The following is an 11,887-nucleotide window of genomic DNA, read 5'->3' as shown; positions in this document are numbered from 1 at the left end:
CCGTCATTTTGCTAGTAAGAAATACTCACGAGCCTGTGACCTGCGGAACATGAGGTTATTCACACCGTCCTAGAACCGGAACCAGTCACCGGCCGAACTGGCCATTCATTGCGGGGCCCCTGGTCAGTCTGTACAGGCTCGGCCTTGCAAGTCGGGCCTTTTAGACAGGTTCAGTTAAAGGGTGTCCGGCTCCCAACTTCCCACGCCAACAACAATAATCATGCATGCTGGGCACGTCACAGAATGAGCGCGGTGGCATCCTCTGTTAGCTGTAGTAGTGCTGTACGAGTACAGATTCTGGGTAGGAAAACTTCACATGCCCGAGCGCCTCCCCATGATTATCGCTCATGAAACTTACACAAACTCGTGCCAACCTCGTGCCATTAGCAGTTTTGATCTCTCCTGACACGTACGTATTTGTTTGGAGGAAAAGCTCACTGGGCTGCAATTGTAACATATGGGCTGGACCGATAGCCGGCCCATGGACACATTCAAGAAAGGGTATAAACGTAATATGGTGAACAAATGTACAATGCTTCTTCAATCCCGCAGCTAGGGTTTTTCGTGTGTGTATATATATATATAGCAGCTAGGGTTTTGAGAAGGAGGGAGAGAGTAGAGGAGCGGAGAGATGGCGACATTGCCGGGGCAGCTGATCTGGGAGATCGTGAAGAAGAACAACTCTTTCGTTGTGAGGCAGTTCGGGAGAGGAACTGCTGGCGTTCAGTTCAGCAAGGAGCCCAACAATCTCTACAACCTCCACTCCTACAAGCACTCCGGTACGTACGACTCGATCCGATCCTGCTCTGCTTCAGAAATAAATCGCTCGTAAATGGAAATCTCAGAATCATGAGAAATGAGTACTATGCGTGGGATCTTTGCCTTCATGAATAGGTTCCCTGCAATGGATTTGTGTTTCTCGTAGCTGAGATCAGTCATCTTCTCAGCTGATAGAGTTGAATCGAAGTATTAATTTGATGCTGGGATTTCGTTGATGTGGTTAGGGGAGCAATTCCATGAAAGCAAAGCTTTACTTGCTATATGATTTAATTGCAAAGTCAGTATTTTTATGTATTGCATTTTATTCAGCAACGAACGCTCTGTAGCTCCGTCGTTCTTTCGGTTCCGGCTTCCTTTTGCTTTTATGATTTTCTCAATAAGTAGCGATCTTTTTTTGTTGGGTATTTGCAGGTTTGGCAAACCATAAGACTGTTACCATTCAACCCGAGGGAAAGGAGCATGCCGTGTTGCTCGCCACCTCCAAGACCAAGAAGCAGAACAAACCTGCACGAGTGCTTCACAAGTCTGTGATGAAAAAGGAGTTCCCCAGGATGGCCAAGGCCGTTGTCAACCAGGTAATCATGTCTTTCTCTGGGTTTCGGTTCAACGCTATACTAGATTCATGCTCGGTTGATGTTGGTCTTCTAATTGTTGTTTTTTTTTTGTGGCTTTGTTAATCGATTTATTTTGTTTGTCTCGTCTTTAAATTTCATCAATCATTGAACTTTTTGGCATTCTTTACTATTTGTATGAACAGAATAGCTACTTCACTTCAGTGATGAGCCGTTAACATGTAAGAGGAGCCACTTTGTGTGGTTTCTTCAGTGAAATCTACTTGTTACGCTTGGCTTCTGAGATTCTACTTCTTACCCTTTAGTTTTGCAAATTCACAATTTCTCTGTTGTCTTAGTTTTTGAACAATTTTGGAAAGCTATTGGCTATTTATACGATGGAGAAATATGGGCTGGATTACTTAACAATGTTATTCACGTTAGTTACATATTTTTGTCTTCCAAAAGCATTATACTGTTTGATTTTCTAGGATAGTTCTGCACTTGCAAAATCATTTCCTAGCGGACCTTGAGCTCCTTTTACTTGCAACAAGTTTTGTAGTTGTGGTATCATCTTCATTTGTGCTTGTTGGCTGTTTCACTTTTTCTGATGTTTACGCACGGCTTCTCTTCTTCAGGTGGGAGACAACTACTACCGTCCTGACCTTAAGAGTGCAGCCCTTGCAAGGTTGTCCGCTGTTCACAGGAGCCTCAAGGTTGCCAAGTCTGGAGTCAAGAAGAGGAACAGGCAAGCCCACAAGGCCCGTGGCAGGAAGTGAAATTGATAGGTTCTGTTAAACGATTCCGGTCCCCCCTTTTTGTATCTTTTGGTTAGCATGTCTTGATGGATTCAAATGGTACAATCCTTTTTCCGTTGAATGAACCATGTTTGAGAGAAGATGCTTCCATAGCATTGCTTTGTGAGAGATAGTTTGGCTATGAATGATTTAATCCTCTTCTGCCCTTTTATGAGTTTAAATACTACTTTCAGTTCCTTCTACTTCCAGTAGCTTATAAGGCAATAGGACCTTAACAAAGACGCAATATCTGAACAAAGTTTGAAGTAGTGATCCCTGGATTCATCGAGTATTAGCAGGTTTAAGTGATTTCTATTGCAACCTTCTGGGTCCGTGCTGTATATGCATTCACCGGTTCATGAGACTTCACTATAGCTTGGTCGGAATTGTGGCTTGCTAAAAAAGGCTCAAATTCATCTAGTAGATGGCATATCCAGGTAACGCATGATAATATCTTCGGTCTGCATGATTGGCTTGAGTCACGCAAATGTGCACGTCTCAGTCTATTTTATAATCCAATCTATATCTATATCTATATACAATATTAAATGCTGAGGCGAAGCTCTTAATCGTGCCACGTAGAACAGAGTGGGCCTTATATCAAGTGATTATTCATATTCTAGCCAATTGATTAATGACACTTAGCTTATTGGCGCGGGCCTTTTTATGTATTTTTATTAATATTTCGTAAAAAAAAATAGAAATACATCAAAATAATGGCTTGTAGTTTTTCCATTGATATTTGATAAAATACATTTACGAACTCACTATTAGATCAAGTAATATGTTAGAGCATTGAGAATATTTTCAAATTAATATTGTAGCCTGCAAGATGGCATTACATTTTTTTTTTCTTTTTTCCGCTTTATTTTACTTCTAATTAATCAATTGAAAACATAATAAGTAACATCACACTTGCCATGCACGTTACAATATTATATGTTTGTAATTTGTAAAGTAACAAAGGTATTTAGAGATTTTTAAAAATTTGTCTTCACGGGGATCCATATTATAATTATGTCCTATGTTACCCTTTCAATATAACTGTCTTGATAATTCAGAAATCTTTTATCTTTTGGATTCATTATTCTTCACAGGCTAGAGTTTATTTGTTTTCAAATCTCCTCTTTACTTACAATTTATGATCTAATTAGTTCTTGTTGATATTAATACATAAGTGTGCGTAGGTTCTATTTTTATAGGTGACACATTCATCCGCGGACTTGTTCTCCAAAATGATGCCATCAATTCATTATTCCCGTCTCCAAATGTAAACCAAAATTGATTTCAGTTCCATCTTGCTGGAAAATTTAATCTCCAAGCTGAATCCACCAAATTGTTCTTTCTTTACTGGTGTTTGTCTTTCCTGAAAATAGCTGATTCCATTTTACTAAACCTGGAATTTCCTTGGAATAATTATTCCATATACTGCCAGAGAATTATATATATACATACATATATATGTATTCATATCTAATATAAAACGATGAATGGATTGTTGAATGGAATTTCTCGAATTTTTCAGTTTTTTTATTAAAAAATTTGTTTTAATAAAATTTGATTTTTTAAATATTTTATAAATATGATTGCCACTCCTAAACCGTGGCACATTATATATATATATATATATATATATATATATATTAGAAACAAACAAAGTAAATTTGTCTGCAAAACGAAGAGCCCATGTCTCTTAAAAAATGAGGAGTTCGAAGAATAAAGGTTTTAGAAAACAACTACTAAAGTAAAGCAAATCAAGGTAACCTGCATAGACTTTCTATTCCTCCATCATCATTTCCTTCTTTGATTAATGTATACATATTTTTAATTTTGATTTATGTATTACTTTTTCTCTTTAAATTTTAAGCATGTTTTATAATTTGTTGGGTGAGTTATCACCTGAAAAAGACTCATGAAAGATATGTTATAATAAATAAATTATGGGACGTAGTGAACACAAACAATGGCTTAATAAGCATGGATACAATTCTTCTTGATGAAGAGGCACAATATATTTTATTATTTATCACAATATCTATAATGAATAGAATACATAAACTAATATCCCCAAATTAATATTTTCTAAATTTTTTTTACTTTCTATAAAAAAAATTATTGTAATTTTTAATATTTTTAAATCAGTATAATTTGTGATACTTCTTGTTATTTTCTTGATTATTCAGTAATTTTTAGAAAAGAAATTATCAATTAAAATTTTAAAATATATAGATTTAGGGGACCGATCATTATTTTTTTATTTGAACTTTCTTTAAAAAATATTTTTTAACTTTTATTTTAATATTTTTAAAATTGTATAATTTGGGAGACTAGTTGTTTACATTCTCGATTTTTCAGCATTTTTTAGAAAGCGAATTTGGATTTTTTTAAATTTTTCAAAACATATAGATATAAATTTGTATCATCTACACACAAAAATCATAAAAATAGATATTCTATATAACACGTCATATATATGATCTGTTATATATTTTGTATGACTATATTAACTCATGAGTCACATAAATTATTACATATATTAATCAAAATTTGGGTAGAATTTTATCTATAAAAATATATCATATTTGTGTTTTCAAAAACTATTATCGTATTTGCTTTTCAAAAAAATAAATCACATCATAATTTTTATAGATATGATCTAAAACGTTTTCTACCATGTCACGCATATATATCTAATATATACATATATATCGTGCTAATAATGTTAAATTTCAATCTATAAAATTTCAAAACACGCAAATAATATATGACAATACTAAAACAGCATAACACCAAACACATATGATCTCTTGCAATTCACGGGCTCTATTACTAGTAGTAAATATATAGTGGATATTGAAAGCATGTTCAAAAAAGATGCACATGAAAGACACAATCTCTATATTACCGCATATAAATATATTATAGCAACATATATATCAATTAATTTATACATAGAGAAAGTGAAGGCAACTATCATTTTGAGTTTAGGAAAAAAAGTATCATGTTAGAAGAGAAAGTGAACTACCGTTTAAGGTTTAAGCGAGAAAGAATGTCATGTTATAAAGAGAAAGCGGGAATAGAAAGCACAACTATCATTTAGGGTTTATCAGAGAGAAAATGCCATGCAAAAGAAAGAACGAAATTACTATTCAATGTTTAAGAGAAAGAACGCGTCATGTTAGAGAGAGAAAGTGAAACATAGAGTATAACTATCATTTAGAGAGAGAAAGTGTCACGTTGAGAGAAAAAGTGGAATGAATGCACAACTACCATTTAGGGTCTAAGAAAGTGTCAAGTAAGAGAGAGTGAAACTATCATTTAGAGTTTATGAAAGAGAAAGTTATGTTAGAGAGTGTGAGATAGAGTGTGGAGTTACAATTTAGGATTTATGAGCGAAATAATGTCATATTAGATAGAGAAAGTGGAATAGAGAGGGTAACTACTATTTAGGCTTTAGTGTAACATCACACTTTCTCTCTTATAAACCATAAATGATGGTTATGTTCTCTCTCTTAAATTACTCTCTCTTAAATCATAAATAGTAGTTGTACTTTGTATTCCACTTTCTCTTTTTAACATGACGCTTTCTCTCTCATTAATCTTAAATGAAAGTTTCGCTCTCTCTCTTACATGACACTCTCTCTCATAAATCATAAATGGTAATTGCACTCTCTATTTCACTTCCTCTCTCTAATGACACTTTCCTAGCAGTTTCGCTCCATATCTTATATGATATTTTTTCTCTTCAACCATAAATGGTAGTTCTGCTCTTTATTACACTTTTTGTTTTTAACATGACAATTTCTCTCTCTGACATGACACCTTTTCTTTTTTAAGTCCTAATCATAAATGGTAATTCCACTCTTTATTACATTTTTTCTCATGACGTATTTTCTTTTATTAGACCCTTAATGATAGTTGTGTAGTAATCAATACGAACCTATATGGAGAGCACAAGTTCAAGTTATATTCCATATAATGCATGGATTTCACGGCTAGTATATATACATATATGTATGTATGTATATATATATATATATATATAAAGATCATACCACCAAACTGTTAAGAGACTTCTACCTAAGAACTGCGTTTTGGTATGGATTATCAAGTTCGTGGACTGACTCAGTGGAGTCCCAATAGTCATTTTGGATCTTTGTTCGAGTTAGGATATCTTTCATGCCTCCTGTTTTCGTTTGATTCTCCCGTTTCTATTTTGTTTTCTTGCATACCATTCTGCGCGTTGCTGAGGTAGGGGTGAAAAAGAAGGAAGCTTGAGAAGGAAGAATACCAAGATGGAAGCCTTAAGAGCAAAGACCGGAAGACGAGCTTGATAAGCTTCGCCTGGTGACTTTCGATAGCTCAACTCATTATGAAAAAACTATACTTTCAACCCACTACTAACCCTTCACTAGCCACGAAATTGAGTATACAAGTTATAGGTTTTACGTAACATCGACAACTCCTCGGACTCCTCTCAAGCTGAAAACAACCCAGAGACTTTATCACTGCTTTTGGACGGGCCTTGTGTTGTCCCAAAGCCACTGACGAGCAGAACCATCCAGCAAGGATGAAACCTACAATTCAAAGACCCATTTTCTCGAAACATTTAGTACACAAATGCTAGTATTATTAATACCGAAGACGTAATTTTTGACTGGTTGGATTTTGGATTGGGCGTACCTTTTCCCAGACCTGTGCGTGGTAATCATTCACCCAATTGACCTCAGCTGTGGAAAGCAAGGATAAGTCGATCATTTTGGTCTGCATTCACATCACAGAAGTACATCAAAAATCATTCCGAAGCTAACATATTAAGTTTTCCCAGGAAGCAGTAGAACTGTAAATGCTGAAATTAGAGAGAGTTCAAATCTTCAACTCCATCTGCTTCACGTCAAAACTTGTTAAAAATTTCTTAGCAGCGATAGAGAGCAGCTGCTAAGAAGTTGTATCGTAATGTACCTGAATAGGTACGAATGTGAGTTTCTCAAATCCAAGATACACAAGTCCTCCAAAGTTGTTCGGAGTTTCAGCCTCAACAACACACAGAAGATTCTGCATGGAAGAGAGGATTTCAACTGTTACGCCAAAGTTCTAGCCTATGTTTTGTGATAAAATACGAGCAAAGAGTTTGCATCATAAACAATGGCATGTATTTCATGAGTCAATAGAAGAAGTTTCCCAAAAATAATAAGTAAAGAAAAATATTAAATATCTAAGAGAGGACCTCTATTAGATGCAACAGAGATACTACACAACAAAATGTCGTGCAAATCTGAATAAAACCTTTCCAATTATAAAATGAAAAGACCCATCCTAATTACTCGGGATAGAGGGAACAAGCCAACTAGATCCCACATGAAGGCAATGAAAAGTTGCTTCCTTCCTATAAGCTATTCAAGTTTAGCCCAATAAATTTGCTCTAAAAAGTTCAGCAGATGTAATACCTCAATACGGATCCCAAAAGCATGATCTTCATAATAGCCGGGTTCGTTGCTCACAATCATGCCTTTCTGTAAGGAAGTCAAATTTCCATATCGGTAGCTAATACTCTGAGGTCCTTCATGGACATTTAGTGCAGCTCCCACACCATGCCCAGTGCCTGGTGCATGGAAGGTAGATATGAAATTAAACACATCCCTGAGTAAACTCGTTAATATATTACATGTAGATGGTACATACCGTGTCGATAGTCAAGCCCAATCTTCCAGAGAGAGGACCGGGCAAATGGATCCAACACAAAGCCAGGGGTGTTTTCAGGAAACACTGCCTGATCAAGGGCTATGTGACCCTGCAATAAGAAACACTCATGATATTACATATAGGGGGAGGCATAGAACCTCCGCAAGGTACGAGTGACAGATGTACTAGGCAAAATCTCAAATGTTTCTTCAAGTAGAGGGCAAAATCCTAAATATGATACAATCTGGTAATAGAGTCGGCAAATGTACGTCATTCAATAAAATCAATTTGAATAGAATTTCACTGGTTACAGCTATTTATCAAACTTTCCATCGTCTCCATTATCACCATGGTTCAAGACAGCACCTGTAGAACTCGAGTGAAGCATTCTTTTTGTCGTGGAGTTGGTTCGCCAAAATGTACTGTTCTAGTTATATCGGTTGTACCGTCGATGTATTGAGCTCCACTGTCTAGTAGAAAGAGCTTCTCTGCGTCCACAACACTGCAATTACCTGGTTCAGCTCTGTAGTGTATGATTGCACCATTTGCGCCAGAACCTGCAATAAGATGAACAATGAGCATCCGTGTGCCGAGAGTGATAATTGTCAATATGGAAATGAGTGACTACTCTGTTCTCACGTGAAAATATCCATCAGAATAGCAGTTAGACATATTTTCAAGAAAATGGAGGAGTAAAATACCACTAATAGTGTCAAAGCTTGTGTCGATGAAACCAGCCTGCTTAGAACGAAATTCATGAAGTTTGTCTGCAACTTCTACCTCTGTTAATTTTGTACCGTTCATAATTTCATTCTCCAGCCAAACCCAGAACTGCGCTAGAGCAGCTGCATCCCTGCATAAACAAAGTTCATATCTTTAGCTTCCCCTTAAGGTCCAATAAACTACACAGAGGACAGTAGGAATATTAATTATTTCACCACAATGCTAATACAAAAATCAAACATCGTAGCACAAAGAATTAATAAGACAACAAAGGCATATACAAACATCTAAAAAGAAAGCTCTAGTGGTCCCTCATGTACCAGGGAAGATTTGCAAAAAGAGAGAGACATTGCACAATGGACTGCAGGATTAAAAAAACTTGCACCAACTAATGCTAAAACTTAATCATACTTGGAGCCGCAATAAAAACAAATCATTGGACAAACAACATACCTTAAATGAGAATTACGCATCCCGTCTAGCTCAGCATCATTTTTAACTGCCTTGGCCAAAGAGATAGGGGACATCCTATAAACTCCAGTCGGTACCTTTGACTGACTCGTGGAACCATCAGATGGCCTCATCTTACTCTTTTTACTCTTTTTATTCCCATTCCCCCGAAAATACTTCTCACAAGCAGACTTGTAAGTGTTGACAATCGCAGCATTTACAGATGATGTATCCAACCAGAGGTTAGCCCCTTCCTTTGCCAAACTGAAAAGAGAATTGCATATTCAGTAATTATGGCACATCAATGTCACATGTAGGACATGATTATAGCAATGTGCAACTGCATCACAGACACATAATATGCACTCCAACGAACATTCCATCATCAGTTACCTATAAAAGAACCTACCCTTCTATTTCAGATAGAATTGTATCATATGGCCTCAACTCTACGCCTGCATTCTTCAAGTGGGCCATCACTTTTGGAGTCACTTTTGCACTATCAATGAACAATTTCGCCGAATCAATCCTCACAAGTAAGTATGCATACATGACAGGTGAATGTGGAACATCACTTCCTCTCTGCAAAACCAAATCCAATCATTTAATCGGGAGGAAGACAAAATGGTAACAAAGAGAGTTGAAAGAAGTGACACCCAACTGGTAAGAAGATTTAACATGATGGCCAGAAAATATTACCAAGTTCAACAGCCAAGCCACTTCATCAAGCATTGAAATAATAATTGCAGATGCACCGGCACCAACAATTTCAGCCCTTAGGAAAGAGAGTTTTGATGCTGCATCTAAACCGGCATACTTAAGGTTATGTACTCTGATTGGTTTGTTTGGGGGCCTTGGCCTCGTTCCTTTCCATATTTCATCCACCAAATTCAAATTGTACAGCGAAACCAACTCATGATTCTTCTTAGCAATGGCCTCCTTCAATTCCGCCGCAGCATCAGATGAGAAAAGAAACTGCTCACTTCACAATACCAAAGATAAGCAGGCATCAGACGAAGGGATAGTATCATTCATAGTGTGAAATGCAAATGCAAACGTAGATTGAAGTTCTTATACCAATGAAACCTAGGTAAAATTTTTAGAAATTTAACCAAAACTTTTAAAATCCGCGAATGATAACAAAGAGAGAACCCCGTTCTTAAACTCGTGCAATTCAATATAGTACTACAGCCATCTTTAAAAATTGGGCGCTCTGAGCTGGACGAGAAAATATAAAACCAGAGAGAACAAAGGAAGCAAGGTGTAAGTTACAGGATCAATGCCAACTCTGCAGCCTGGGGCTAGCACATCATTTAGCCATTCACAGGGAGTAGGAATTCCCAAATTACCAGCCCGCATGAGAATCCAACTGGGGCTCAGTTGCTTCTCCGCCTGCAATCGAAGCAAGGACATTAAATAGGATAACTTCGCTCCTGAGCCAGAAAGTACCTCAAGAGATACAGGCAGCAGAATAACCTACTCATGAGAGTTAACGATGACGACAAACAGGGAATGTTCAAATCCTTTAAATTGCCACTATGATATCTACAGATTGGCGATTCCTTAATTCTACCAGTCACTGCTTAATTGTTCTTCTCGTCTACCACCTGCATACTCAGTCCACCAAATCCCAGCTTCCAAGTTCCCTCATACCCACAAAAATCTTATACTTCACAGTTAGCAACTCAATGAAGCGATCAACTTCTTATACAGACCTGAAGAAAGTACCGCCCGTCTGTCCACAGAGCTGCTTTATCCTTCGTGATGACGGCAGTCCCAGCACTGCCAGTGAAACCCGATATATAGGCCCTCCTCATGTAACATTCAGCTATGAACTCACTCTGCAGAGCCAAAACCGCAACAAGCATCAGAGGTTGATGTCAAAGAAACACACTGTCACATAGCTGGAAGTCCCTAAGGCTGAGCAACCTGGTGAGCGTCCTGAGAAGGGACGATATAAGCATCGATCTCGACGTTAGGCTTCGTGAAGAGCTCGCGCAGAGCCCGGAGCTTCTCGTCGGACTCCGACCCGCCCCGGTTGCTCCGGTGGATCTCCGAGGAAGGCTTGGCGGTGATGGAGCTGCAATTGGCGATGGAAATCAAAGGTCTGGTGGAAGAGCTTGGCCAAAGCTTGGGGTCCCGGAAGATCGGCAGCTTGCGAGTGAAGAAGCGGAGCGAGTGGGAAGATGATGAGAAGGCTGCGTTGGGGTATAGGGAGAGAGGGCGCAAGGCGGGCGATCGCAGAGAATGCATCGTATCGGTCGGCTCCAAGCTCTCTCTGCAACTTCAACAATGGCGAAAGAGGGAGAGAGGGGATAAGAAAACAGCGAGCTCGGCTCGCAGTGGCTGGCTTGAGGTTTGGAAGAAATTTTAGATAATTTTACTTTCACCCTCCGAAATTTGGAAACTTCCCATTTTATCGCCCCATTCATTTCCCTTTTTCAATAAGATCACGAGATATTCTCAGTTTATTAGTTGAGATTAATTCTCATTTTAACGTTTATTTGGTGTGATTTCAATGTGCTTTCTAACCTTTTTCTAGAAGTGATGAAATCAAAAGTTGAATTGATATATATATATTGATAATGATAATATTACTAAGAAAATGATGAGATATTAGATGACCCCAAAAGATATGCAAAGAATGATTATTAGAATATACTTGGAATGGTTGTTAGAACATAATCCAAAATGGCCTAAGGCACGGACATAAGGGTTATCTGACCTAGGAGTCCAAGAACACTTTCAATTTGAGAAATAAGAGATATATAATGCTCCTTATATCCTAAGAGGGATGAAGAGGGTGCAAAATAGCATGAATTAGTAGTAGCAATGCATCACTTTTATTCCAAAAATTTCTCAAATTCCAGTCCAATACCATTGAATAAATTAGAAGAATCGTCC

At 37.4% G+C, this 11,887-nt stretch overlaps 2 protein-coding genes and 1 non-coding gene across 3 annotated transcripts; 2 read left to right on the top strand and 1 right to left on the bottom strand.

Moving 5' to 3' along the window:
* Positions 1–584: 584 nt before the first annotated feature.
* LOC116212129 (60S ribosomal protein L28-1-like) lies at positions 585–2,331 on the top strand. Its single transcript, XM_031546705.1, has 3 exons — positions 585–779; positions 1,192–1,355; positions 1,970–2,331. Exons 1-3 carry the CDS (start codon positions 632–634, stop codon positions 2,108–2,110), a joined length of 453 nt encoding a protein of 150 aa, XP_031402565.1. The 5' UTR covers positions 585–631; the 3' UTR covers positions 2,111–2,331.
* LOC116193393 lies at positions 1,550–1,640 on the top strand. Its single transcript, XR_004154300.1, has one exon. It is a non-coding gene; the product is annotated as a small nucleolar RNA R24 (small nucleolar RNA).
* Positions 2,332–6,411: 4,080 nt separating the features above from the next.
* On the bottom strand, positions 6,412–11,317 carry LOC116192335 (aminopeptidase P2). The gene is made up of 13 exons (XM_031520866.1): positions 10,913–11,317; positions 10,699–10,824; positions 10,256–10,375; positions 9,683–9,958; positions 9,393–9,565; positions 8,987–9,247; positions 8,512–8,663; positions 8,177–8,367; positions 7,811–7,919; positions 7,576–7,730; positions 7,091–7,183; positions 6,812–6,892; positions 6,412–6,705 (listed from the first exon to the last, which is right to left on the bottom strand). Exons 1-13 carry the CDS (start codon positions 11,234–11,236, stop codon positions 6,634–6,636), a joined length of 2,133 nt encoding a protein of 710 aa, XP_031376726.1. The 5' UTR covers positions 11,237–11,317; the 3' UTR covers positions 6,412–6,633.
* Between the last annotated feature and the right edge of the window lie 570 nt (positions 11,318–11,887).

Source organism: Punica granatum, chromosome 1 (assembly GCF_007655135.1).
Source record: "Punica granatum isolate Tunisia-2019 chromosome 1, ASM765513v2, whole genome shotgun sequence".
NCBI lineage: Eukaryota > Viridiplantae > Streptophyta > Magnoliopsida > Myrtales > Lythraceae > Punica > Punica granatum.
This window is presented reverse-complemented; position numbering and strand designations above follow the sequence as displayed.

Bases quoted from the DNA above. Each gene is read 5' to 3' on its own strand.
- LOC116212129 (XM_031546705.1), top strand. From the start codon at position 632: ATGGCGACATTGCCGGGGCAGCTGATCTGGGAGATCGTGAAGAAGAAC. The intron at 780-1,191 runs GTACGTACGACT...GGGTATTTGCAG, and splicing joins CCACTCCTACAAGCACTCCG to GTTTGGCAAACCATAAGACT. The intron at 1,356-1,969 runs GTAATCATGTCT...TCTCTTCTTCAG, and splicing joins CCAAGGCCGTTGTCAACCAG to GTGGGAGACAACTACTACCG.
- LOC116192335 (XM_031520866.1), bottom strand. From the start codon at position 11,236: ATGCATTCTCTGCGATCGCCCGCCTTGCGCCCTCTCTCCCTATACCCC. The intron at 9,566-9,682 runs GTAATATTTTCT...TTGGTTTTGCAG, and splicing joins TGGCTTGGCTGTTGAACTTG to AGAGGAAGTGATGTTCCACA. The intron at 8,664-8,986 runs GTATGTTGTTTG...TTGTTTATGCAG, and splicing joins ATGCGTAATTCTCATTTAAG to GGATGCAGCTGCTCTAGCGC.